Source organism: Podarcis melisellensis (genome assembly GCF_964234715.1).
Source record: "Podarcis melisellensis genome assembly, chromosome: 7".
Lineage (NCBI taxonomy): Eukaryota > Metazoa > Chordata > Lepidosauria > Squamata > Lacertidae > Podarcis > Podarcis melisellensis.
This window is the reverse complement of record NC_138539.1, coordinates 48,322,785-48,350,688: the sequence shown is the minus strand read 5'-3', so window position 1 is coordinate 48,350,688 and position 27,904 is coordinate 48,322,785. Positions and strand designations below refer to the sequence as shown.

Sequence of the window (27,904 nt, the reverse complement as noted above, 5' to 3'; positions counted from 1 at the left end):
ATTAACGGTGCAAATGTATGCACATCTATTCAAAAGCAAGCCTTACTGAATTTGCTCCCATCTCAAGAGACTGCAAATGCTGTCTGTGGGTGTTCCCAGTTGCAGAGTCTCTATTACACAACACTTCCCCCATTTCCCCAAAAGCCTTACATGTGCCTGTACAAGTCACATTTGGACAGCAACAAGTGCTTGAGATAGTTACAGCTTGCAGTGGATATCGACCTAGAAGCTGCCTTGCATGAAATCAGATCACTGAACTGTTGAGCTCAGTACTGTCTACGCTACTTGGTAACATCACTCCAAGCTTTCAGATGGAATATTCCCAGCTCTTTATGGAGTTGAACCTGTCCAAGTTATTTGTTGTTTCCTGTAGCTAAATAAAACCACATGCAGATGGCTGTAGAATTTATTTACTTGATTAACATGGTATTGACAAAATGGAAGTTAACCAGCAGCAAGATATTTGCTTGATGAACATTGATTATATAAAGGTTTGACAATTTAATAGAAATTAGTGAGAATTTAAACAAAAAAAAGTTTAAATACTGCCAGAAAATATAAAATGTATGTAACAGGCAAAGGAAAATGCTTTATGCACACACAACCGTCATCTGACCAGTCCCCATAAATTCTTCAAGGTTTAAAAAAATAAGCTGTTCTCTGTAACATATATCAAAGCGTTATTTGTACAAAATAAAATCACGGCCAATGATTCATAAGCAGTGCAATAGGCAAAGAAAACCACACCAAACAAAATAAATAATGCAGACTAGAAACTATGGTAAATAAGCTATAAAGCACCCTGTGGAATCTGTTCTACATTACTGAGATGACCAATTCAATTAAACTGGGCTTTTAAAAATGGGTGCTGCTGAAATACAAACGTTACCAAAACAATTTGTTGCTGGCAACAGAAAATGATCAAAAGGAAGCAGCTCTCCATCAGGAATTGTTGGAGGACATCTGAATAGCTTGAACTTCTCTACACAGAGAGGTGTATATTACCTGATTAAGTAAGCCACATTGTCCAACAGCTTTAATTACTCAGAAGTTCACAAATATGCTTACCATGGCTAGTGTCCCATTGTCCTTTGGAAAGAATGATGAGCCACAATCCGCCTCCTGAGCTTGGAGTTAAGGATTTGTCTCAGTAGTCACACTATACTTCAGAGTAGCTTAGGGTGCCCCAAAATCACTGCATGACTCTCAAGGATGATCAACCATTCCCTTCCTAGCCTCAATCCTTAGAAGGGGGCAGTTGCTTCTTTGTGTCATGCTGTCTCCTAGGCATTCCACATGCACCAGAAGCACAGTGCAACTTCTGTGACAATCCTGGAGACATTTGCATGCTTCTCAGGGCACAGTACAATGGCACAGGTGATTTCCCACCACCTTCCTAGCTCCAGGAGGAGGTCAGAGTTATTTGTGTTGCACTGTACTTGAAAGTACTCTGCATCTCAGAAGAGCAGTACAACAAAAATAAACTCCAGCCCCTTTCCAAGCTTAGCAACCACAAATTGGGGGTTGGCTATTAAGTAAAAATGTGTGGGTCCCTGTTAAATTATCAAAGCATTCTCCACAAACATAGGAATAAACTTTAAAAAGAAATGAACAGAGTCTGCATTATGAGGTGCTGGCTATTTACTTATACGGTGCTTGTATTCTCACCTGTAAGGAACATACATTTCCTAGTTAATTAGTCCTATACTTAAGTGCATTGCCAAGGTTTAACAGATCTTTGTGGGTAACTTTCATTTATGGGGCTGTGCTCATCAATCTTTGCATCTCAGCTTTACGTATAGTTCCATACAGCTTTAAAAATGTCAAATGAGAATGAGAACATGCTGAATAACACTAATGTTTTGCCCTTGGAGACCTTCCATCCACTCAGGACAAATCTACTTTGTAAAGCTGCACTGCTCATAATCTGTACCAAAAGCACAAGCAAGAGTGAGTAAAAAGATAGAAATTACAATGGAGAGCAAAGAAATTCACAAAGCAAGTAAATGTATGGTTATGGGTTGGAACTGATTCTGACCCAAGAGCCACTTCACACATTATCTTTCACCAGCACAGTGGAAAAAATGTGAACACTATTATGGATGATAGTTGCATTTATCTATTTTGTTGCTGTCAACTGTGGCTTCCCAACGTGTGTGTGTGTGTGTGTGTGTGTGTGTGTGTGTGTACAGCAAAATAGAAACGAGCATGATCTGCACATGACACATACATAGACATGTGCAGCCTTTTAAATAAGCCCATACAACTTACTAACTAGTTTTTTTTAAAAATCCAGGCTACAAGGCTAGTTGCTTACATTTCCAAGTTGGCTGCAGAGGAAAGGAAGATCCCTTCTCTAGAGTCAGTACTAAAAAAAAGGCCTTCTGTCAAGTGGTATGGTGAAAAAGGAACAGAGCAATCCATCCCTCTCCCACCAGCCTATACAACTGGCGGGAAATTCTACTGCCTATGGCTACCAGGAAGAGTGGCCGATTACATTCCCCCTACACTAAGTGGAGTGAAATGAAACGCATGAAGTAGCCCTTAGGAAGAAAATACATGAGAGAATTTTCAAGACTGCTCCAGACCCAACTGTTTGAAAATAAAACTTCCCAGTGAGTCATTTATTGTCACCCAGTGCCAGTATCTGACGACGCAAAGTAACAGCTGTGCTGCACCCTCTTCCCCATCTCAAATTGCTTTGTCCTTCCAAATAACCTGAGCCTGATAGGCAGAAGCCACAGGTAGGGAGGAGACAAAATATCTCCAGGGTGTAAAAGACAACCTATTTACAGAATATACATGCCTCAGATTTACAGTAAGTTGCACAGTCCTGGCTTTGCCCCAGGTGGTCTCCTGAATACCTTAGGAATCCAATTAAATTGGTGTTTCCTTTCGCTCCTTGCTTGGCGATGGCTTCACTGGCTCCTTGATTGCCTTTGGCTGCTCTTTCGCTGCTTTTGTCTCCGGGACAGTCTCTCTTGGCGGCTGGGGCTGGGGCTGCTGCTGCTGCTGCTGGGATGTGCCTGCCCGTTTCTCAAGCTCCTCTTCTTCCTGCACCTGCTGCTCCGATTTTGCTCGCTGCATCTGCAAGAGCCGGAGCTGCACTCGCAATTCAATGATGGCCTCTCGCTCTTCATGAATCGCTTGGTTCAGATGGTTGTTCTTAATCTTTATCCAGCACAAAAGGGAGGGAGGGGGGAGGGTCACTTCAGCTACAAACAGCTACTTATGCGGCTAATGAATCGTTAATAGAGCATCACACAATGTAACTTTTCCTTGGAAGGGGCACAAGTATGTCCATGGGAGAAGGGTTAGAAATGAGGCACGTAGAAAATCCAGCCCAGGAGGAACTGGGTATTTATAACCACAGGAGATTTAACAGCGACACAAGATGCTGCTAACTCCCTCTCCACTAGAGAAGGTCCTTGCAGTAATCACAAGTTTAAAATTGTGGGTCTTTCCTCCCTAGCTGGGAAATTACATTTGTTTATAGAGTTTGCATTTTCACTTTATTCTGAACTTCTATGCGCCTGCAGTATTACAAAAATGAAGGTAACATGGTGGCTTTGAATGTGAGAAGCAAATCCCTAGTTCAGATTGTACTAGAAGTGAAATCCCAGGTTCAGTGGGGCTTACTCTCAGGAAAGTTAGTACAGGGTTGATTTAGTTGAGTCACTGTCTCTTAGCCTCACTCTTCCACCTGCAATATGGAGGCAATAGTGACCTACCTTCGAGGTTGCTGAATGGATGACAGAGATAATACGGTGGAACCTTGGTTATCAAACTTAAATTTGTTCCAGGAGTCCATTCGACTCTGAAACTGTTCGAAAACCAAGCGGAAGCTGTGTCAGACGTTTGGCTTCTGAAAAACGTTCACAAACCGGAGCACTCACAATTTGGGAGCCGATTTGTTTGGGAGCCAAGCCATTTGAAAACCAAGGTAAGACTGTATTATGAAGCACTCAGAGTACTCTAAATCCTTTAAATCCTCTAAATACTTTAAATCCTCTAAATGTCATTTTCAAAGGGTGAAATACTTAAAAAGTTTTGGTCAGCTCTTCAAGTAGGTTAGGATATTTGTGTTAATTACCGTATTGATAACTAACAATCAGATACAAAACTTGTGTTCAACTAGATGGGGGGAGCAGAGGGGGAGCCACATAGATTATATCACAATGAGTCAAGAAATTGCCTGCCGCTCACATAGTATAGTACATTTACAAAACCTAACCTAAGAGACAGTCCTTTGCCACTATCTAATACTGGGATTTGTTTTTTGTGTTGAAGTAACTTGAAAAGGTTTGTTGATATATCGGTAGTTAATAACATTTAGGACCTTTTATACTGTAACTTGTAGGGAGCAAAAACGCTATTTAGGAAATTCTGCAGGTTAAGTTGGATGCTTTACATCAGGTATTTGATTCATATTTGTAATTTTGTATTGTTCAACTAAGTTAATTGTTTAATTAATTAATTTGTTAGCATTCAAATTTTCCACAAGGAAGCATGCTTTGGAAGAGATGCATAGGAAGCCAGAGGATTATTTGCAGCTCCCAAGCTTGAAAAATTCCTAATTTCTGCATTGGTTTTGAGGTAGCAACAAAGCAAGATATAATCCAGAGACCTCATCAACAACTCGAAAAAATTCCCATCTAAGATTTAGCTTCAGAGAAGAATTTTGTATTTCCAGTTCATTCAGTGGTTCTTTGGCAACAGTCTCTCTCACGGGTTTTTATGTAGTTTTTGTGATTTTACATATCTATGTATTATTGTTACTATATAAAGTAACTAAAATAAATGCATATAATACAATCATTTCCATTAGTAATGGAGATTAACTTCCTTGCCAGTGCTGGGAAGACCAGCAGGGAAGGTGTATTAAAGATTACAAAAGCAACACTAGGAAGGGCAAGAGTCATAATTTGCAATATAAATGTGGCAATAGTACAATATAATTTAATCTTTTAAGTGTTCACCCTTCCACATTTTTAATTATAATTTTAATATTTATTAAGTTACATAAGATAGTCAAGTTATTGTAAAATATAATAAAGCAATTAAGAATGTTTTTAGATCTGAAGACACACCCAGTATTTGAAAATGTCTATTCTATACTTGTCAAACCAGTAAGGCAGCAATTCAGCTGAAATGTATCACTAGTCCTAAGAACATACTGTATATGTAGCTCCAATATTGTTTTTCTATTTCCCAAGCTAAAGCAATGGAAACTAGTAAAAAGGAGTTAACCACTATTATCTGCCCACCCCCCTGAAAATTGCCAGCACTGTAGCAGAACTACATATATTCAGGACATTTTCAATGAAAACAACCTCATGGCTGCCAAAACCAGGTTGTGATTCATTAGGTGACAGAATGAGGCGTATCAGAGGCTGTGTTTCCAGATGACATACACAGACCTGCCATAAATATTCTGATCCTTCTCCTGATTAAACCTCTCAGCTCTACAGAAAGTTCAATGAATAAATATTTTGCAGTAGTGCAGTCTCACCTCCAGTTCTTCATTCTGCCTCTGCAAGTCTTCCAAGATTATTTGTAGCTCTTCCTCATCTTCGCTCTCACTCTCACTTTCAGAAGAATATTCTTCGGTTTCGCTTCGACCATGCTGCCGACTAAAACAAATGAAAGCTTACTTCACTGTTTGCCTAGATTGCTATACAGCATTAATCAATTGCCACATAATGGACATGATCTGGAGCACAAATACATGTTTACTGTATGCTATATTGTATATGGAGAAGTGTGACTAAAAATATACTTTCAAATATTACACTTAGAACACTTTTCAAGAAGCTGCTTACAGAACCACTAAAACATAGAACCACTTCTGTTAATAGGGTAAAATTCAACAGCCTGTTAAGTTTACTGGATTTTACTAAGATTCAAGCCAAAGTGTAGTGTTAGGATGATGATGTCAAAAATAGCCAAAGGGTGCAATGTAATTATCCTTCCATCACACTTCAGTACGAGCATATTGCTTTAAAAATGTTATTTTAGAATTCAGAAAGCTTGATTCCAGAGAGGTGGTTACCTTTGAATTTCCGCTATTTCTGCTTGGAGGCGATCTATTTCCTCTTTTTCGGTGGCAATTTGTCTGCGCAAAAACTGCTCCATTGCCAGCAGCTCCTCTTGTTCTGTTAAAATCTCATTCTCCTGCAAAAGATTACATTACTTAAGCCTTTGGTTTATGGATCAGGGATATTACACTGCAATTCCTACCCTTCCTTTCTTGACTAAACACATGAACTATAGCTTCTAAGGCTGCTGGGCAGGGGGTGGAGAAGGGAAGAGATGGGTAGGATGCCGACAGGGAAAGAAAGCTTATAGCTCGCCGTGCCAAGACATCTCCCCATATAATTTTCCAGACATTTATCTCACCAACTTCACAACTTTATGGGAGGAAGTTCAATATACTGTTTGTTCTTTAGTGTACAAAACCACCATTTAGGCAGCTCTGCTTCCTCTCCTGATTCCTAACCACTTGAATGCTCTCAGCTCCAGTGGAAAACTGAAGCACTACATTCCACAGAAATCCTGAATAAGCAAATGTGGGGCGGCCTGGTGGAGTTTGGGCTGTACTGCATGATTTAAGCTTGACTTACCATAGTTACAGTATTTTGATAACCTTGCCCTGGACCACATTTTTCTCTTTTTATGAAGAGAAGATTGGGACATAGGAAGAATAAATGGGGAGGTGGGTGTTACTTGGGCACCTAAGGGACTGTTTTGGGGTGCATGACCCGAAATAAAAAAAGAACCAAGGATGGCAAAGAACGGGCATGGGATTCCTACAGGTAGCTGAGGAACAAGCAGCATTAGTAGAGATGACCAGTGTAGTGCCAGAAATTGCAGGGACTGCTGGAAGGCAGCAATTCATTAAATTAACCCATACAGCAACTATTGAAAGGGCATCCTGTTATCTTGAATTAACAACATTTCTGTAACAACTTTGTTAACTCAGAAGCCAGTGGTTGAAATCACCGTCTTCCCCCTCCACTCCCAAATAGTGAGGATGCCAGGGGTCTGAGCTCAGAAGGGTCCATTTTGGGATGAACAAGTAGTTCTACCAACCTCATCAGGTGCTCATCAAGGTCACCAGAAACAAAATGACCATCTGGAACTAAGCATGACATCTTTCTAGCCATCCCTGCCCCACCTTTCACATGCTCAGTAAGTTTAATTAGAATGCACCTACAGCGAGAGAGAAAGTATTTGATCCCCTGCTAAATATGCCCGTTTGTCCTCTGACAAAGAAATGACCAGTCCATAATTTTAATGGTAGGTTTCTTGTAGCTGTGAGAGACAGAAGAACAACAGGAAAACCCCCAGAAACCCAGAAGACAAAAGTCAGAGATTGATGTGCATTATAATGAGTGAAATAAACATTTGATCCTTTTGCAAATGGGCAAATTTAGCAGGGGATCAAATACTCCCCCCTCCCACTGTATAAATTAAAGTTTCATTAAAGTAACAAAGAATTCTTAAAGTATCAAAGAATTCTTTCAAATATGAATGTCCGTTTCTCTCCAAGGCAGTTTGGCAACAGTTAAATGTTACCTTAATGAATAGTGAAAAGGGGAAGAAGAAGAAGAGGAAGAAAAATAAAAAATAGTGCATTCAACACCAGAAACTACCTGAGCGAGCAGAATATTAATAACTTCTTCATTCTCATTCATTTCCTCTTTGGAAACATCCTCCTTTGAAAGGCTGGCAATCTCTCGTGCAATCTTTGTTTCACACTCCTGCATTGAAAAAATCTTGATTAATGGCCACTGCCAAACATAGCCATATGGTTAAATGAAATTGTATCTAAACAGGAGCTCACAGAGGTTTTTGTGCTGTTGTTATACTGAGAAAATATCTGAAATTTTTCAAACTTCCTAAAGTAGCATTAGTGGGTCAGGTTAATCACTTGCTTTCCCTTCTAGGACAGATGGCGGTTAAATCTGTGCAGCTGCTTTTGATTCTCTGTGAACAAGCAGACTGTGGGTTCCCCCAGCAGACAGATCAGTTGATTTATGCACTGTGGCAAGCAGACATTTTCACATACCTGAAGATATTGTGATTAACCACACAAAAGGCATTGGCCAATAAAGCCCAAGGCAATTACAACAAAAGTCTGAAAGGTAACCTTGTCAGAAGCTCAAACACCAAACTGTGAAACTGAAAGCCAGAAACTGTAAGCGTCCCAAGAGAAGAGCAGTCATCTAGTGCAACATTTCTATTCCATGCCTTTGCAACAGAAACTCAGCACGCTTTAGAAGTGAAATATCAGGAATACACACAATTTTATCATTATCAGATACCATGCTGGTACACCAGGCCATTCATTATTACAGGATAGGGTACCAAGGATCCCAATAATGAGATCCTGGAATTCAACCACTGTTGATGTGCAGCAGTGTCCAGTGTTTAAGGAACTTGAATCCCTGCTTCTGATGCTGTGTTAAGTAAGGACAACTATGCTGGACGGCAATGGTCAAAGGGAGCCTCTTATTTAAGGATGGGGGAAAGAAGTAATACGCTGTGAGACATTTTGATCCATCAGAACTATAAACAATCCCTCACTAGACTAGTTAAAAGCCTCCATAGCAGAAAGGAAGAACAGCTCTGTCTCCCCTGTCAGGGATAGCATGGTATTTTGATTAAGACAATGTTAGCTACTATTTCTATCACCAAAGCAAAACACCAAATGAGGCAGCTTAGAAATTATGAGAGCACTCTTCCTGTCCAATTCGTGTGGGTTACATGCAAAGAAACTCACTTGTCTTTTAGCTTCTCTTAGCTTCCTTTTGAGAGCAGTCAAAATTCTTTGCACCTCCCATAATCTCTCCTCTTTGGATAAATCTTTGATCCCCGCCTGAAGGTCTCGGTGTAAACAATTCAACAGGAATTCCTAGTAAAACACACACCATATTCAGCAATATTATTCACTTTCTAAGCTTAAAAAAACTTTTAAGAACATAAGAAGGGCCTGCTGGATCAAGCCAGCAGCCCATCCAGCATCCTGATATCACAATGGCAAACCAGATGTCTATGGGAAGCCCAAAACCGGGATCTGAACGCAATAGTAGTCTACCCACTTGTGAGTCCCAGAATAGCATTCAGAAGCATAGTGGAGGCAGAACATAGCCATTGTGAGTAGTAGCTGTTGATAGCTGGTGTAAACCTGTCGTGTTATTCCCCTGTCCCCCAACACACAATTGTCTACAATGGGAGGGGAAGCTTGAGGCTCCTTCATTTTTAGTTCTTTCCAGTCAAAAAATTCTGGAGCCTTCTTCACCACCTCTTTTATTAAAGAAGTAGGAGAAGCAACTCTGTAGTTGAGATGTATCACATCCTATGTTAAAACCCAAACTTATTTCTTATAAAATGAAGATAATTTCTCCTGTATGATTATTTGTCTGGGCAGTATGAAATTTGCCCTGTTTCAATATAAAAATTCAACTGAAAGAGCCAAGAAAAGTACAAGTGCACCAACCTGTCTTCTAATTTCTTCTTTGATGCTTTCCTGTGTTTCAGGCAATGCTGGCATTGTTGCCATGTTAGACCAGCGTAGAGGCTTTGTCACCCGTTTCAGAATCACATTTCCAAAGAACTCTTGAACATGTGTGAAAAACACATACAAGACACGATTGCTGATCTGAAAAGACGTAACAGTCAAATTACTACTTTTGATCTTCCTCTCTAATCACTTGGTCTGCAAACATCCACAGCATAGATGCTAAATAATTCTAACAGACCTAAGATATTCCTTCCTGTAACTTCCTGAACAGGCTAAAGACGCAGAGATTATGTTTAAAAATAATTAGCTGTTGAAATGTAATCATGTTAAAATCTAATGTAATCATGTTAAAATTGCGTAGTTTCCCCTAAAAAAAATAATCACACAATTATCTGGGCGGTAATGTAATGGCCGACTCTTTGATCCTAAACAAGTTACTCACTTATGTCAATTGTAACCATCAGCAAATAATAATTAAGTTCCAAATTGGCTTTAATAACAACTCCAGGCTGCTTCTACTGTTTGTTAACTCCAAAACTGTAAAGGCTCCAAAGGAATCTGGTAAATGTGTTTTTTGTTTAAACGTAGGGGTCTGACCATTTGCCACCTTCAGGCAAGGATAAATTTTTATCCAGGAAAGGCTGAGTAAATGATCTTACAGTTTTATTTTGTTTTACTTTTTCCTTTAAACTTTTGGCATGACCTGCCTTTAAGAGCAATGTGGAGTGTTCTGCTCTGCAATAGCAGTACATTTTCTTCCAGTGGAACATGATCTGAAATCAATATTTGAGTTTATCTCCACTAGCCTGATATGGGAGGGGTTCTGAGAAGAGGCCAAGGATGGACTAAATGACAGGTAGTTCTAGAACAGTAGACGAATCCACAAAGGGAAGTTGCAAAAACCTTTCTGACAATCTTTCCTTTGTTCTTTTCACCATGATTTGGCTTCACGATAAAACGGCACCATTGGACTTCTCTTATTTAGGCAATACTAACTGCCTTATAACACCAGTTGCTCTAGTGCTACAAAACAAAAGGGAAGAAGACTCTGGCCTCTACCAATGAGAGGCTGCACCCTCTGCCTCCCAGGAAGAACACCATGGAAAACAGAAGATTAATTCATTGATCAGAGAAGGAACAGCTGCTCCAATGCTTGCTTACTTCTCCCTTTCCCATTCCTTTTATGAGATGTATATGAGATATTGTGTCTGCAGGCAGAGACTGCCTTATCTTTAATACACATATAGGCTTAGAAAATCTTAGGAGCTTTAGAAGTGTAAAATAACAGCAATACTATTATTCAACATTTTAATATAAATGGATTATGAAGGTGATGTGTCAAACGTGCACTTCTGACAGTCTAATCCTGATGCCCCAGTTTGATGCTCTTACATAACAGTAAACCAGAGACATCCATCCAGTCTGTTCCCACAAACTTCCTAAAATTGACTAGGCAAGAGCAGGTTTTTTTAAATAAAGACCCTGTGCTGTACTGTCAATTCCAGAATCTCCAGCTGGGTTAAAGCATTGATATAATGAGATCCTTTCTATGAAGTCTTTACGTAGTACATTGAATACCTGCAACATTTTTTAAAAATGCCTTTTTAACTCTCCACCTATAAGAAGAATATTCAACGCATAAAATATTTTTATCACTTGTCAGTCATTTTAAAAAACACAAGGAAGTATACACTGAGAAGAGATACTACTGTTCATGGTCTTGAAAACTGATTTGTTTTGGAATCTAGCTGTCACATTAGTTTCCAGAAAAAATCTGGAGTCTAGAAATATATGACTTTAATTGAACTTAATCCTACATATATAACAAGATGTGACAGGGTAATACCATGTTGCATTCATTTTATGTTGGCTGCTAAGAAGGGAAATGGAGCAAAGCAAAGACATCAAAGAACATTGCCTAATCCACATGCCAAAAAAGTTTCACTCTCTCATTGGATTACATAAAAATGGCATTGAGATTAAAAAACAAATATTACCTAGACGTCAATTCTCAACTGGGAATAATTGAAATTCAAAGATATAATGGAATAAATTTAAACAACAAAAAGTATAACACTATCAAATGATTTGATTTTTGTCTTGACTTCAGTTGATACATTGCACAAAAGGCGTTTCAACCAGAATATCTTGTTTAGCACTTGAACAACTGGTTTGACAGCATCATTATTCAATAATAAAATTAAAATGAGATTACTGTGATTACTCATTCTGGAAGGAGATCAACATATGTGATCTAAATTTGGAAGGTAGCAGGTGGTTAAGCTCTCAGTACCTAGCAAAAGTCCAGGTTCTAGTGCTTTTATACTGATATATGTAACTATGACTAACAGTGTAGGCCTTGTGTACTTAAAAGTTAGTTCACTGTGTTCAATGGGACTTAACACCTAGAAAGTATATTTTCTGCAACCCTTTCTCATGCCTCCATGGCCAAAGGCTTAAAAATGCCAACCATTTGGGATGCCAAAGACAGTGGCCTCTGATTTCAAAATTATCCAAGATTGTAAAGACATTACTAAATATATCAAAGAAAGGATGGCTGTTTTAAGCTTCAAAATCTCAAAAGTTGCTGCTGCTTGGTAAAGCTGGGTTTCGTTTGCATAATTTTCTTTCCCTGCAATGCTAATTGAGAGAACAGAAGTAATGAATGAGAGCCATTAAAACATTGCAGGAAGAATGGTAAACTATGTATAACTTTAGGGTATGTCAAATAAACCCTCAACCAAAACAAAGATCCATTCTGTTCTAGACCTTGGGAGGCTGGAGAGGAGGACACAGTCCCAGTTTAGGAGTGTCTAACGTGGCTCCCTTGCCTGAACACCATCTGGAACTGTGTGCTTTGCAGGTACCATTTTACTGTGTGTGGGGGGCCAGTGTGGTGTAGTGGTTAAGAGCAGCAGACTCATAGTCTGGTGAACCCGGTTCGCATCTCCGCTCCTACACATGCAGCTGCTGAGTGACCTTGGGCTAGTCACACTTCTTTGAAGTCTCTCAGCCCCACTCACCTCACAGAGTGTTTGTTGTTGGGGAGGAAGGGAAAGGAGAATGTTAGCCACTTTGAGACTCCTTAGGGTAGTGATAAAGCGGGATATCAAATCCAAACTCCTCCTCCTCCTCCTGTACACCTGCTCTCTGATAGTTGCACACTGGTCTGGATTATGTAAGAGGGTGACTGGGTACTACCAGAAGGTCATTAAGTTTGATTTGTTGGTCCCAACCAACTATAAATGATAGCTTGGTTCACAATTAATTACAATTACATCACTTCTTCCTCTGAAGAGTCAAAACAGCTTCTATATGCATCCTACGCAGATCCCAACTCTGCTTACCTTCAGCAACATATGGATGTAGGCAGGGATATAGAGAGAGCGCAGTGGTTCTCAAAGAGTGTGACATGCCATGATGTGGCAGGAAAGGATAGCAAGTGTGGCGGGAAGATTCAAGGAAAATCAAATAAACACCTAAACATTCCAGTGTAGTATAGCATAGCATCAGAATATATATATTTATTTGCAGAATATGGATAGATATTTTCAAAATGAAGCACTGCTAGTTGTTGCTTCTTTTTGTGTCCCAATGTATTTCTTATCAATTAAAAATTCAGTGTGGCAAGAGCAAATTATTATTCTGAAACTGGCCCAGAGAAATAAGTCTGAAAACCACTGATATATATATATATAGAGAGAGAGAGAGAAGTAGGGAAAGAGAGAGCCTATTATGCATACCTGAACAGTTGGGCTGAGTACTATGGAAATGTTCTGTATATTCATTTTTGTTTCTAGTTCCTTTGCAATTACATGGTCCATGTGCACAATCAGCCAAGAAATTAGGAGATAGTTACACTCTGGTAGTTCTTTCAGGAGACGCTGGCACTCCTGCAATTTCTCAACCTCCAGGCTCTTCCCACAAGCATCTTCAAAGCGAGGCATGAGCTCTTTGGTAAGCAAGTTCTCAGGAAGTTCACGCAGATACTGCTTCAACAAGCTGGCTACAGTGTTAGGCTCATACTCCTCCAGGTTGGGGGATTCTTCTCGGTCGTATGCTGCTTTTAGCTCATCCACCTTTGATTTAATTCCTAAAAAAAAAAAAAAAATAGAATGATTTCACAAAATAATTCCAAAAACATACAAAAATAGAGCAATCACACATGTAAAGCACTCTCTTCATTTTGCAAAGTCACAAAACACCGGGGAAAGTACTAAAGTAAGTTTTATTCAGAGCAGACCCATTGAAATGAATGGACCTACCTTAGTTGATTCATTAATTTCAATAGGTCTGCTCTCAGGAAAACTTTGTTGGAATACCACCCTGGGCTCTTAACTCAAGAAATAACACTACAGCATGCTGACTGCAGATAAGGGTGTGGTGTACAATGGAAGAAGGAAGGAAGGTGCACTAGGCTGTGTCTGCATGGTTTAGCACGGCATGGATGAGCCAGAACAAGTCCAAGCAGAACAAACCCACAGTCTGACACCAGCTTGTTATGAAACTTGCCAGTTTGTTTTAAATTAGAATCCATGTTTCAAATGTAGTAATGATCCAGGATTCTGTGAAACTAAACTCTGCCAAAATGCACCTCAAGACCATGACGGAAGAGAACGATGCATGCAAGCCTGACAAGTCACTCAGGCTCACCCTTGGGTGTTAAACCATAGTTTTGTGTATTTTGTGGGTGCATCCAGGGTCTCCAATTTACAGCAAAAGCAGGTAGAGGAGAAACAGCAGAGATAGTGGTTGGATGGTGACTTTTTGATTTGGAATTTCGACCATCTCTTTGATCTGTTTAATAATAATAAACCACACCCATGTTCTGATGTGTTGTACACTATCCACTTTCAATCCTTATTTCTAAGAACACACCTGGTCATCAAAGGCCACTAAAATTCCATGCAGGCAAGTGCATGGAATTCTATGCTGATGAATGAGCACACTGGTAGAGGAGAGACAAACTGCTCTGCTGTCCTCTGCCAGTGTGTTCGGTTTCCATGCTAGCCACTGAGGAAGGACAGGCACAGAAATGCAGAAGGCTTAAACACCTATCCACACCACTAGTCTGCTAAGAGGAGGGGCTTTCCCTCCTCCCTGGCCAGCTTAGAAACTAGCAGGTTAGTAAAAAATAAAATAAAGCAAGGTTGCAGGATACTAACTTTTATGGACTTATTTACAAGTCAGTTATAATCAGAGTACTTCACTTTTCTGCATTGTTCAGACTTGCCCGAACACTTTCCAATGCTTGCACAAATTCCCTTTCAAGCTTAAATTCCAAGCAGTATCCATATCTACTACCCAGAGAAGGACACTTTACACTGTCATGGTCATACTGTAGCACAGCCTGGCATAGTAAAGGATATAAACCTATGAACCTCAAGGATCAGAAAATTATATTTCTGCAAGAAATAGTGACATAGTGTCAATAAAAGTGTGGCTATGCTTTCATATTTATGTTTCACTAATGTGCAATGTTTGCACTAAACATCTCTTCAAAATATTTACTTCCTGTGCAGTTTTGTCTTTAAATTCCGCCTTGGAATTTGCATTTCAGTTCCTGTCAAAACAGCTCGTGCACTGCATTTCGATCACGAGCATGATGCCTCTCACAGGTGGCATTCACAATTCAAAATACAGCTGTATAATTAAATAAATGACTCGAATCATTGTTACTTTTATGTGGATCAAGGGTTACACAACTACTGTGGCTGCTAATTATCTTGGCATTACCACCGGGGTGTTTTCTTCAAATCCAAGCTAAATCCTCAACTGCTATTGCAACATTTCCCCTGTTTTTTCCCAAGATACCAGCTAATGAGGACTTTGTGTATAAATTCCATTTGGAAGAAAGTCAAAATGAAAGTGTAGGAGGGAAAAACAGCTGAAGAATATGTTCTCTCCCCACCATATGCCACTTGACAAATCACTATTTTACTTGCTAGCCCTGAATCTTTTATACAACATAATTAAAAATATATAGCAAACAACTGCAAGGTTCTTAACATCTCTGATTAGGTTATATTCTCACAGTCCTCAAGCTACTTACACCACTCTATACCATTATACATACTGAAGTCACTACTCCAGAGCAAGCGTTGTGAGGAATGCAGTTGGGAAGTGCCACATGCCAGTTTTCTCTTTCTATCAGAAAGACTGAACCATGTTGTTGTTTTTTTCAATTGCTCTACTCAGCAAGCAGGTTGTGGCAGATGGCTGAGGAAACCGCTTGAAAATCAGTGCCACTCTAGGGAAGCATGACTTTAATGGATCTGATAAGACACTGTGCCCTCAAATGCAAAAGACTAGATTTGCTAACTTACGGCATAATCTTATGTGTTCATTGAAAAGGAAATCCAGTCAAATTCAAAGGCTTACTTATAGGAAACTGGGCATAAAATTTGCAGTCTTAATTGCAGTGCTATTATATGTAACTTGTTAAAAAAACAACAACCACAATCAAGCAATTTGTAAATTTTATGAACTAGATTTAAAAAATGAACATTTACCCAGCAGCAAGCAACACCGAACACAAACGGCGGATGTATGTAGAATTGTGTCTTTAACCTCTTGAACTTTAATATATATAAGCAGGCTAAATCATTTTTCAATCATACCTGCTTATCAGCAATCCTTCCAGCCTTAAATTTAGAGCTAGCCTAAATTCAACAGCAGCTTGGTTTTAGGAAGCTGCAGGCATTTACAAAGTCACATGAAGTTTTGGGCAATGTGAAGGTGGAGAGCCCCACCATGCCCTTTGGGTCAAAAGACAGGAGGCAAAGCAGAGGAAAGCTACCTTCAGTTGGGCCACTATACCTGAAACTCTGTAGATGCCTTCGCATTTCATGCCATATTTCTCTACGTAATCTATACATTCCCGGAAAACTGCTGGCAGGCGGATGCCATCATACAACATGGTCCTTTCTGCTGCATCTGCCAAAGGGATACCAAACACAGGGCGAGGCCTGGGAATATCCACCTGCGGTATCTCTGCCTCCTGAGCTGGTTTCTTCTTCTTCTTCTTCTCTTTCCATTGTTTCACAACATCCGCTGCTGTCAAGTCTTTAGATTTTTTCTCTTTATGTTTTTCCTCCTTGTGCTTGTCCTCTTTATGTTTTTCATCTTTGGGTTTTTCTTTTATCTTAAAATCTTTTTCCTTCTTCTTGGAGAAACTTGGCTTCTTGAAAACGTGGATCCCTTTGGAGCGCTTTAACTTGGAGGGGCTTTCAGCTTCATCCCCAGAGCTGTCTTCCTGGAAGGCTGCATAGCCTTCCGCTGTTAAAAGAAAAAGGAAGACATGAAGGAGGGAAAATATCAAACACATCATCTACCTAGAAAAGCCAAAAGGCAGAAAAATGCTCAGCAATAATGTGCTACATACACAGATTTGCAGAATTATGCAGGACTTGGAGACAATTCTGGTGTATTTTCTTCCCCTGAATAATGTACATGAATTTTTAAAAATATTACTCTGGTATGAAAGCTTCATACACAAGCAGAATCACTTGATTACCTGCTGACAACAATATGCAAAAATGTACAGTTTGAAGTTTAACTCCAACTTGCAATGCAAGCCTAAGCCAAGGCTTGAATATCCTATTGTGTTCAGTGGAGTTATTCCCTGTGAAGTAAACTTAGTACTGGCACCTTAATGTTTTTCATCGTTTCCTCCTAAAGTAAAATGTAACATCAAAATCAATACAGAACTGATGCTGTAAAGTGATATGAATGGCACATATCTGCTTATCTTAAACCTTTAGCAATATTCCAGGATCTGCTGTAGACTCTTGTAAAAAAAACAGAATGTGCAGGGAATCTTAAAGTTTGTATATGATTCAGGCCTATGTGATTTTACTTGGGTAGACACTTGCATCCTGTTGTATGAATTTTCCAGTTTGGTTACTATTTTCTAAGATGGCCAACAGGCAAACAGGGATATGTGATAATTTATGAATGAGTGCATATATAAAGCTCATTATGGTGGCAAAAGACTTTGTTAAACAAGATGAGTAGAAGAGCTATTGCTAGTCTCTATTACCACCAGGAGGGTCTCACGGATAAGAAGCAGAATATGAGCAGGAAGACTCAGATTCAAATCCATGCTAAGCTTTGGAAATTTAATGGATGCCATTTGGCTGGTAAGCCTATCTTAGCCTAACCTACCTCAACAAAGTTATTATAAGGATTAGTGTGTGTCTGTGTGTAGGTGGGGCATGTACACTGTCCTGTCTTGGGTTCCTTGGAAGAAGAGTTGTATGAAAGTGAATAAAATTATTTAATAACCATTGCAATCAGAAACAATATTCAAACAACACACATTTGCCACTAATAAATGGTTTGAACTTTCATTTGTTATTAAAGAAGCATTATAACACAGTTGTTCATACTTGCAAAAAATATAGAAAATTAGTCAGAACTTCTTGAACTTGTACATTTGTTATTTTCATCATAAATATTAATTATAAGAATCATTATTGTTAAAATTAGTATGTCAAAAATATATGTATTTTTGCAGTGAATATAACACACTGTCATGGCATCAGTTCAACATCTTTACAAGCACATCTGAAAATCAACCTGCAAAAAATACAAATAATACAATCCTGCTGCATTAAAATGAGTGAGAGCTTTGCTACTGACTTCAATGAGAAGTGGATTGCATTGCACAAACCACTAAGTTAACTGCTTGGAATAAAAAGGCTAGACCAGATATTCTAGGCAAACCAGATATTCTACAATGTAAAAAATTAATGTACAACCTCTAAAAAGAAATAACTTACTTTTCAGTTCCATGGGCAAAGTTGTCCCAATCATCCTGACAAATCTCTAACTACATGTGCCCATTTGGATTATGTAAACTGCACAAGAGAGTTCAATTCCACAGCCATAAGACAAACAAAGCTTTTGCTGCAAATTATCAGGTGCTTTACTTTGCTGCCTCTGAAATAAATGCACAGGAGTCCAATAAGCTACACCCTTCTGCAACTAGCCCTGCCTACCCTGTAGGGAAGAACAAGAAAATAAATATCTAAAACACACCCATCACTTATTGCAACACATATGCTAAGACAGAGGAGGAAATGGCTAAAAAAAAACCCTGAACTAAATTTGATGGAGAACCTGCTAGAGCATTGGTTCCCAATTAGCTAATTACTGTGGACCCCCTGTTTTTCAAAAACCAAGCCGTGGACCCTACTTTTGAAAATTTTGATATATTTATGGTAGTTTTTATGTGAATGGTGCCCTGGGTGAGTTACGCAGACCCACTGTGCTAGAGTGCTGAAGTGATATTCCAGCATGAATGTCAGGCCACCAAAGTGGGGGTAAGAACTCTGTATCCACAGATGTGGACCAACTTGGAACTAGAATATATGGTCCATAAATAGATTGCCATGGTACAGCCTTTTAAAAACATGCTCAATGAAGAAGAAAATCATGTTTTTCCAGCCTTTGGTTTTTTTAAAAAAACGATTTAACAAACCCCAAATTCTGACTTTTAACTTCTCTGTTATGAGAAGACCCTACCATTGTCTCACTATACATGAGATTTGGGAACTGCCTCAGCACAGTAAAGACCTGACCCAACATCCCCAGATTAAAAGATCCCCGATTGGACCAATGGCCCTGGTTTCCAGCAAGTATTCCACTATATCACATCTTTATTTAACCCATTCCTTTAGCTCAACTATATGTCCCAAATCCTTTCTACAAATCAGTTTTCTTTATCTCTTGCCTTCTGCTACGCCCTAGGACTGAGACTAACCAAGCCTTGAGCCAACAGCTGCAGCCCTGCACTAAAAATCAAATCCAAAATGACCTAGGGATGCACACTTACTTTGGAGTAAGCGCCACTGAACATGGTGGGATTTATTTCCAAGCAAACATTCATAGCCTTCTGCTCTAAGAAACTCTAATTCTTCACATTACTTCAAAAACCAGCAGGCAAACAATGCTGCCACTTTTAAAAGAAGGAAAAACACACAGTTGAAGTCTGAAATTCTGGGCTCTCATATTTGTTTAAAATATTTAATAAATAAACAGCTACTGAAATATTAGATCCATAATTTGAAGCTAAGCATCTTGAGTTTTTCTGAATGCCTACTGATACTTCTGTATACACAAAAATATAACAGCATCACAGTACAGAATGTTCACCACAGATCAAGGCACCAAGATAAAATGTAACTTTTAAAAGAATTCAAACTTTGATTAACCAATGTGTCTTGCAAAATACAAAAAATGGAGAACTAGCAATCCCTAAAAAATGTATTATTCTACAAGTACCATAGCTGCCATTCTGACAGCTATGGTACTTGTAGAAGGAGAACAGATGTAGTAGAATTAGCGCTGAAACAGTGGATGTGGATAAAAATGCCAAAAGCCATAACTCCCAATACAATTAGAGAAGCAATTTCAGAACTTTTTGACAAGGCTTAGAAAACAGTTGTCTCTGGAGATTTTACTGCTAATGCCATTTTTTGCAATAAATTTATTTTCAGATAGCTAGACAATACATGAATCTGTCACAACGGAAACCAAAGAGAGAAATTAATGTCAACAATTTTAAATGAACAGAAGATCGATTCATCAGTCTTTAGTTATCTACACATTAAACACAGGTTGGATGGCAGTAGTGGCCACAGTATGCACAGGGCTGGGAAAAGACATTGCTGCTATCTCCCCCTTGCAATATTTAATTGTTTAATCATTTGCACCTGCAAATGCCAAAGAAAAATGTCCATTTGCAAGCGAGGTTTCATACCAAACTGCACCTGTAAATGAACAACTTCAAGGGGGCTTTTAGAACCAATAAGCTGATCTGCCCCAACCACCTTAAAAAGAGGCCCATGGAGGGGTGGCCCAATTTCTGATTCAGCCCTTGGGCTGAAAATGGTTCCCCACCTGTTTTACAGTGATGGCATTAGCTTCAGACTGTAATTTTCTTTAGCTTAAGAAGCCAAGATATGAATGAGTATCGTACACTTGCAGAGAGCTGTTTTGCTCCTCCCTTTGCATGAGCAGGCAAGTAAGTCAACAAGTTTCTGTTAACAAGGGTTTCCCATTGTTTCCAAACCAGGAAACTACACTTAATGCTTACAAACATGCATGGAATACTAAGGCACTGTTTAAAGTTGGTTTAATATCCTGGTTTGTTTGGAATTTGTTAACCATAGTTTGCCAGTACAAACCTATAAGGAAACTATAGGTTAACTGAGAATTCCAGGCTTACTTCCTGGATCATAGGGAAGGACTGAGGTGGCTCCATGAGGCTTGTTCATACCTCAGTTAATTATGAGGTATGATAGTCGATACACAGCCATGATGTCACTGCTGCAATTTGGAAATATTTTTATAGTCCTCATTTAGATGTCATGAAAGCCTTAGCAGATTTACAAATAATCTTAAGACTCTGATGGATACGAAGGCATCACATACCAAAACATTTGATTAGAATTAGCACAGATTTTATAGCACCTTATGCCTTAGAAAATATTTACATACAAAAAAACAAAACCTGTAGCACTTATGAAATACATTTACACTTGTGGTGCCACACACACTGAAACTAAATGAATAAATTATATAAAGGGCTACAATATAATCACATCTTGCACAGGGTTAGACTCTGGAGATGGCCCATATACTCAGCCCACCCCCTTGAAACTGTCACGGTGCGACCATACTTTACCTTCCCAAGGCAATGTGCCAAGTGGACCTTATACCCAAGGAAGGAAGAGCTTTTGAGCTCTTTGCCTTGCTTAGCGGGCAAGTCATGCTCAGCTTGTGGTCTCTGGGATGCTCTCGTGAGATCTCATGGGGGCATCCACATTCCCACAAGATCTTGCAAGAGCATCCCAGAACTCGCACACTGAGCAGGACTTGCCTGGTAAGCAAGATGGAGAGCTTAAAGGCTCTTTCCACACTGGGAAAATCCAGTGCAAAAGGAGCCTTTAAGTGTGCAATTAATTCACGCAATTTCAACTGGCCTGCTTTCAACTGCGCAAGACTGAAATCACACTCGTTAACTGTGCACAAGATGGGATCGTGCTGTACATGAAAACACATGCACACAAGTATTGAGTCATGAAAAGCAAACCGTAAATACTAAAAAGCACACTAGTAGCACACAGATTGGAAGAGGAGAAGGACTACCTACTTCTTTTCTCCTTCTTTTTAAATTTTCCTTTCTTCTTCCCATGTTCTTTCTCATCATCAGACACAATATCTGGAGGCTCATGCAGGCTGTCATGAGGTGGTGATGGCTCGCCAGTTCGATATAAGCCAGGGAATTTTGTTGGGCTGATTTCTTCAGAGCTCGGGGTCCGAGCAAGACTCCCGCCATGCTCTACTCTGCGGTGCTCACTGGGGCTGCTGGTGGGAGGCAGGAAGCACTCCGTCATTCTTACTCTCTGGCACCACAGTAGAACAATATCCTGTTACCTATCCATTATGCCTGCAATAAAAAGAACACAAAGTATTTTTGTCGCTGCAAAATACTATTATAGTGAGAGAAACTGCTTTCAATACAGCTCTATATGTATTACACTCAATATGTATTACACTCAATTTCACTCAAAAATTCATCACATGATATAAAGAGGACTACTCATGATATCACATACATTCAGATTCAAGTTTAAAAATCTGAAATTCAACTGCAACCATGAAGTACAATTTCCTTTACACCCCACATTCTGGCTCATCATAAATCATATACTCATACATCCAGGACAGTGTCTTCTATGAGACTGTATCAAGTTCAGTCCAGTAGTTTGTTTATTTTGGATATGATTGGTATGTGGCACTATCTTGGTTATAACTTGTCCCCAAACAGATACAGAGAGAGATGCAATGCAATGCTACCTCACTGGGAAGTTTCTACTAGAAGAGTAGGCATATAATCTGTGGTGGCCCAAAGCTTATTTTGAAGTGTACACCCCCAAAGTTTCTGATTCTCTTCTACATATTTTGGTTATTACTGGCATTGTATATGTTACATGACAGAGCAGAAGCTATTGTGAAAACATTTTAAAGCTTACAGTTTGGCATAATTTTATGGATGTAGATGCCATGGTTCATGAGACAGGAGGAGAATGACAATGGCTATTTTGGAAAACGTCTGCAACCTAGGGTTTTTCCATTCCAAATTATATCTTCTATGTCATCCAAGTAGAAACTTCAATCAGTAATGGACTTTCCTGTAGAAGTCTATTACAGCAAAGGGACTATGGATCAGATGGAGAAATCTGACATCCACTTTCGACCTGAAGCAAAGTGTGCTATTTTTAAGTTTGACTACTCTATCCTGTTAGCCCTGTTATGGTTTTTTTCTAAATTGTGTGCTGCCTTCTGCAAGCCTGGAAGGGCAGAGTACAAGTACTTTAAAGAAAGCAATACAAACAATGCTTATCCCAGGACAGCATGGTTAATGTGATGTTGGAATGATGTACATCAGACAGAAAATTCATCAGTCATCTCAGCCTTGCAAGTGCACTTTTTTTTGCAAGCGGTTAAGTATTATAGGATTTCTAAAGTCAGGACTTTAAACAAAGGGACCTGAAGTTCAAAATTCAATGCAGAAGAGGGAACCCTTCAATATTCAGAGGTACCTTTCAAAGAGGTCTGCTAATCTCAATAAATCTTAGCAATTTGAAGATCCCCCACCCCACCTACTCTTCATACTTCCTTTTCTCCCTGGCCCCTAGTTCTTGCCCTACACTCCTATTAGCTCATAATCTCTCCCCTTTTATGTCAATTCTGAGAGAAGAATTCTATATCTTGGAACAGGAGGTAAACCTAAAACAAGAAGTATAAGAGTACACTAGTTTAAAGTATGTCTGTGCCAATTTCCTGCGTGCACATTGTTTATTTCCATCACAGAACCTGGGGACTGTCTTAGGGCAAAACTATAAGCCTTGTTTGAATCTCTTGCCTTAGCTATCCTTGCTGTCAGACTGACTTGCATTTATGTAAAGAACACTCTGTTCTCTCTCAGCGCTAAAGTTTATCATGTGTAGACTATACACTGGTAGAACATGTTGTTATTTCAAAACCAGAATCATAGAATAAAAATTATCAGGACAACTCGTAACTCCCATGTGAATCACTCTCTTGCCTACTATTGCTTATGAAAGTCTTACGAAGGTCCTTCAATTAAGTTGCACAGCCAAGAGCAAGTGCCAAACTACCAGTGAAGCAACACCTTGGAGATTTAGATAAGGAGTATGAAGCCATGGAGTTTATCTCTCTCTCCTTCCACACAACTGTTCCAACAAAAATTGAATCCCCTTAAAATTACTTCAAAATAAAAAATAAAAATGGGAGCTCCTACCATAGATGCCATGTCTCTCATGCAGTTTTGGCCCTGAATCAAACAGCTACTGCTACCAAATCAGAAGATAACTCATTCTGAAAACATAGCCTTGCATTTCAGAATTGAAGTTTTCTCAGCTGAGCCTGCAATCCTAGCATAACTGAACAGACTTAGCCCTCACTAAATATGCACTGAATTGAGTTTCATGAGTCAAAACTTAAACCACTTTGCCCTGAGTAGCCCCACTGACCTTGAATGACTAAAAGTTAGAAAAGTGTCCATAAGGTGCCTTTAACTGTAAGTGGGTCAAAGGGAAGGAATACAAAGAATCTATGTATCATAAACAAACCTGATTTGACCCATGTCAGGTTCCTATTTTGTTAACAGCACAGCTGCAACTCTTCAAGTCCATACACAATTTGCTTTTTAAGCAGTTTATTAGCAAACATTCAGACACAGTATAACCTTTATCATAAGTTCATTTCAAAGTCATGGTACAACAAATAACAAACACTGAACAGTTCCGCTCTCTCTGGTGCTGAAATGTTCTGGGAAACATTTTCTTATTCCAGATTCCTCATTTGCTGAGCCACAGCTAATATCATGTGTCCACACATGCTCAAATCTGGCCGAATGTTTGCCTCAATAAAAAAGAAAAAAATCTTATCTGGATGAACAATTCAATTAAATTCAGAGAGAGAACTAAGCACATACGTATCTCCCACTGAAGTCAGTGGGATCTAAAACTGAATTGTGGCTAAAATGGGCTGGGTTACACCAAAAAATATGAATGGGGAGAACACTGCTTTCCACAGCTTTGAGGAAGCATTTTACTTTGTGACATCTGTGCAGAGGTCCATATTTTTTGGCTGGCCTTGCCTGCAAAGCCAAAAATTATGGTCAGAAAAGCTCATCAGATGAGCCCTATTATGGAGAAGCAGCCCGAGAAGCTTCCTGCCAACCTTTCCTAAAGGAAAGAGAGGAGGTGGGAAGAATGGTAGTTTTTGCCTGATGCTTAGCAAAGGTTCTCTGATCACAAGAAAAATTTAAAAATGATACTTCCCCATCTCTTTTCCTTGAAAGTCAGGGCATGAAATCTGTTTTGATCTCAGTGGTCGGTATACTAGCACAGCGCAAGCAATGTAGATATGGGATACAAAACAGAACATGGGACTTCCAAATCAGTCACCGATTGGAGGAAGAAAAGCTTTCACTGTGAACCAGGACGGCAAACTTGAAATTGCTTTAGTGTGCTTTAAAAATCTTCAGGATGGGGTTACTTGCACTATGCAAGCTGTATTTACATACACACAGCTTGATTTAAACACTCCTGCTGCTGCACTGATCTTCCTCTGTTACTCAAATATTACCAGAGCTGTGGAAGATCCAGCCATGGAGCAGCTGCAACCATGTAGCTCGGGTAAATATATAACCAGCTACAGTTTGAAGCACTTCCAAAACCTTTAGGGAAACTGTAGCCACCTATATAGAGATCATTCTGTGTGGCTAAAACAATTCCTTGTGTTAACAAATGCACCCAAAAGGACACATACAAAAAGAAACCTTTCTTAGAGAGAGTTCTTTGTGGTGCTGAAGGATATAAGCAGCAGCCTTTTCCCAAGCCAGACCAATTGCGCCTGAATGAGGACAGTCCTGTCTGACAGTAGCTCTCCAGGATTTCAGAGAGAGGTATTTTTAAACTTTTTTTCTTTTACAAGGTGCACTGGTATCTTCAGTATTTGCTCTGTTGCTAATAACAAGAATTCTGTGTGACCAATACAATTACGAGCATAGACACAAATCTAGAAATCTTTTAAAATATATCACAGTATTTGTTTCTTCAACTAATCCTGGTATGTTATGGCTTTCATTAAATACAGAAACTAAAGTATGTTATAAACGTACACATGGGAGGCAGTAGTGCTCCTAAAGAAGCCTTCCTTGGATCTTGAGGTGTTTGACAACTACCACCCTATCACAAATATCCCCTTTTGAGGGTAAGGTGCTTGAGAGGGGGCTGGCAGACACTCTTAGAGGAAGCTGATGATATTGACCCATTTCAGTCTGGGTTTGAGCCTTGTTTGGGAACAAAATCATCTTTGGGTGTCCTGATACATGATGTCCTTCAGAAGCAGGACAGACCTTGTTGCTCTTGCTTGGTCCCTCAGCAGCTTTTGATACCTTTGACTATGGCCACTTCTGTGTTGTGAGTTGGTGGCACTGTGTTGAAGCGATTCCGCTCATACCTAAGGGGCTGGATTTAGTAAATAGCATTAGGGGATTAGGTTTTCGCCTTTGGCAGTTGCACCGTGGGGTGCCACGGGGTGCTTTTTATCCCCAATTCTGTTTGATTTCTGTTTGGCTGCTAACACATACCGTATTTTTCGTCCCATAGGACGCTCCGTCCCATAGGACGCACCTAGGTTTTTTGGGGGGAAATAAAGGAAAAAATGTTTTCCTTTATTTCTCCCCCAAAACCAAGTCAGGGAACAGCGGGATGGCGGCGCTGTGCCTCCCTGCTGTCCCCCGAGCTTGTGGGGCTGGCCGATGTCTGCCCGGCATGAGGGGCGCTCTGCTTCAGGGTGTGCCGCGCGCCGGGCGGCAGGCTGCTATCCGCAGCGTGGGTAGCCCTGCGGGAACTAGGCTGCGGATGTGTTCCCGAAGTGCCGAGTGCTCTGCTTTCAGCGTGCCCAGCGCGCCAGCAGGGCTGCCTAGGCTGCGGATGTCTTCCTGAAGGCTGGAGAGCGAGAGGGGTTGGTGTGCACCGACCCTCTCGCTCTCCAAGCTTCAGCGAAAGCCTGCATTCGCTCCATAGGATGCACCCAGATTTCCCCTTCATTTTTGGAGGAGAAAAAGTGCGTCCTATGGGGCGAAAAATATGGTATATGAGCTTCTGTAATCCTTTTTTTAAAAAAATAAATAAATCCCTGTTTATTTTTGCACATCTAAGGAACTAAGAAAGGGAACATGGAAGACTGCAGCAGTTACTCCCCCCAAAAGAAAAACCATTACATAAATGCATCCTGAATCGCAATAGTTACCACTGTGTTCCCATTTCAGAAGTTTATTTGATCCTACAAACAGGATGCTTGTGAATGGGGGCTGGCTGGTTGCAGTTTAACATCATTCATTAGTTATCTTTTAACCATCCTGCCATAGTCTCAAAGGGGCATGTTTATGCATTAAGAGAGTCCACATAAGTAGTCACCGGGAGCATTAAGCAGGCAAAAGTGGATGGGGGGAATGATGGTGAGTGGAAGATACTTGGACAACACACATTTACTCAGAGGTTAACCCCACTACATGCAAAGGGCCTTTTTAACATGTTAAGCGTGCATAGGATTGCAACCTGAACCACTTGTTGCAGAGTATTTATTTATTTCATAAAATTTATACACCGCTTGAGTGCAACCCCCCCCAAAAAAACACCTCAAAGCGGTTGATAACGTCGACGTTGCTTGTATCGTTTTCATCCCACCCGCAGGGTGTGCCAATATGCCAACACCCCATTCAGCAATCCTGAGGAGAAAAAGGGAGTGGCAGCCTGAGACCCAACGGGGCCTCAGTCACCAGGCGCCCCCAGGCGCTAGGGGGCGCTGCACAGGGATACTAGCGCATGCGCGCCGCAGAGAGCGCTTCAGTTAATGCCCTTCTCCCACAGGCTCGGCCACATTTCCCTCCCTCACCCCCTTCTCGGAGGCAACGGAGCTGATGTGAGGGAGAACCCGGGTCGGGCGGGGAGTCCTCACGCGCATGAGCATGGCCCCAGCACTGACCTGAGCGGGTGGGTGGGGAGCCCGTCGCTGGCAGGAGGGCTGTGCTGAGCCTGGCTCCTCTTCGGCCTCATCCGGGCCCCGCTCCGCGCCCCATCCCCTCGCCGCCCGCTTACAAGGTCGGGTATAGGGAACAGAAGGAGGCAGTTTGGAGGCGCATGCGCGAACGCCCTTCTCTTTTCCTCCCCCCTGCTTCTCCGGCCTGTTTCTTGCAGCCCTTTGGCTATCGAGGGCAGAGGCCGGAATTAGGCAGCGCACGCGCATGACGCACAGGGAGGGGCTGTCGTA

General features: G+C 40.4%; 1 protein-coding gene across 2 annotated transcripts; it reads right to left on the bottom strand.

Moving 5' to 3' along the window:
- Nucleotides 1-392: 392 nt before the first annotated feature.
- Nucleotides 393-27,904, bottom strand: RALBP1 (ralA binding protein 1). 2 transcript variants are annotated; one of them, XM_081918078.1, is made up of 10 exons: nucleotides 27,620-27,904; nucleotides 21,687-21,983; nucleotides 16,346-16,804; nucleotides 13,270-13,619; nucleotides 9,503-9,664; nucleotides 8,786-8,917; nucleotides 7,656-7,763; nucleotides 6,053-6,174; nucleotides 5,513-5,633; nucleotides 393-3,171 (listed from the first exon to the last, which is right to left on the bottom strand). In XM_081918078.1, exons 2-10 carry the CDS (start codon nucleotides 21,928-21,930, stop codon nucleotides 2,878-2,880), a joined length of 1,992 nt encoding a protein of 663 aa, XP_081774204.1. In that variant the 5' UTR covers nucleotides 21,931-21,983; nucleotides 27,620-27,904; the 3' UTR covers nucleotides 393-2,877. The 2 variants fall into 2 exon arrangements, with proteins under 2 accessions (XP_081774204.1, XP_081774205.1); XM_081918079.1 differs by lacking the exons at nucleotides 21,687-21,983; nucleotides 27,620-27,904 and adding an exon at nucleotides 18,310-18,477.